Consider the following 1,398-nt stretch of genomic DNA (forward strand, 5'->3'; position numbering starts at 1 on the left):
TATTGACAGTGATAAGACTGCTTCCGTTGGTACCCACAGTGCACACTTCAGAGTACTTTGGACATTTGACCTTGCCACTCACATATTTGTAGGCAGCTGCCATATTCGGCGTAAAGGTTTGATCCTCCTCATCACACGTATGCCACTCTTCTTTAGTTTTATCAAACCGCACTTCGACAAATCCTGTGTTACACCTCACCTCTCCACAGACAAAAGAGGAAGTCGAATTCTCACCACTTTTGTGTCTCACAAGAGAGTCAGCATCCAAACACCATGAATTCGGTCCACCAAGCCCATTAAACTCGTTAAATAATTCTGTACAAAATCCAAGTTCCGTTAGAGAAACGAAGTTGATATCACCATTGTTCCCATTACGCGCAGAACACGGACCCANCAAATTTTCCTTTATAAAAACCCATATCTTCAAATGCTGCAATTGTCAGTGCAGTGTAGTACCCAATATTTTCGAAAACTGAAGTATATTGAGTGATACTCATCAATTCATCCTTGGCGTACCGCTGCGCCCAGTGTGTACATTTTGGTCCCGTAAAATACTCTTTATTGTCATCTTCCAACTCCACACCTTCCATGGTTTCACAGTTATAATGTTCCTTCGCCTTCATCAGTACATTAGTAGAATTCACCACTGTGAGATTTTCGCCTCGAATGTTGCGGAAAGTTATCATCCCACGCTCCCTCATTCTCTCGTAGTCAAATCCAAGAGCATGGCCAAGTTCATGTGCAAGAAGGCGCACGATACCCTTTCCAGCGAGAATGATCTTTGGGTTGACACGCATGGCACCAACGATTGGACGTTTACTTTCAGTATCAACAGCACAAGTGAGAGCCCAGGAAGAAGGTGCATTATTTCCACTGGAACCAGTAGCCACATACAACAAGAAATCAGACTCTGACAACTTCACTTTGTCGACCTTGGGTTTGTCGCTGCCTTCTACCGTTGGAATTGCGAAGTGAGAACAAATTTCTGTATTTTCAACTGTTAGTTCTTTCAAGGGTGTTTTCACTCGCTTAACGAGGAGACGATCGGTGTGTAATTTGATGGCCGCAGGGAGAATCTTATCGATGAGTTCATTCTTCTTATTTTCGTCCATAACATCTTCATCTTTACACTGCTCATTATTCCCAGTCCAAAAACTCTTTTTCTTTTCATTTCCGTTTTTACAGTACAATCCAGCTTCATCTTTCAGATTCTCATATGATACATTGATGCGCAGTGGCTGCCAATCCTTATTCTCATCCTCTTTCCCAGTCACCACTGCCTCAACCTGTCCCCCGGTCACCCCCACAGTGTACGTCTGCCAGGCGCCCTGTCCCCTCTTCGGTACTTCTCTCACCACAGCGACCGGGGGACTGCTCATCTCAGCAACGCGGTCATGG

The 1,398-nt window shown here is 44.6% G+C and overlaps 1 protein-coding gene across 1 annotated transcript; it reads right to left on the bottom strand.

Moving 5' to 3' along the window:
• Positions 1 to 371: 371 nt before the first annotated feature.
• TM35_000132480 (surface protease GP63) lies at positions 372 to 1,397 on the bottom strand (the record flags this gene model as incomplete). The annotated part of the gene is made up of 1 exon (XM_029025464.1): positions 372 to 1,397. A coding segment is annotated over one exon (1,026 nt), but the record flags the coding sequence as incomplete, so codon positions are not given.
• Position 1,398: the final 1 nt, after the last annotated feature.

Source organism: Trypanosoma theileri (genome assembly GCF_002087225.1).
Source record: "Trypanosoma theileri isolate Edinburgh chromosome Unknown TM35_Tth_13_V1, whole genome shotgun sequence".
Classification (NCBI taxonomy): Eukaryota; Euglenozoa; class Kinetoplastea; order Trypanosomatida; family Trypanosomatidae; genus Trypanosoma; species Trypanosoma theileri.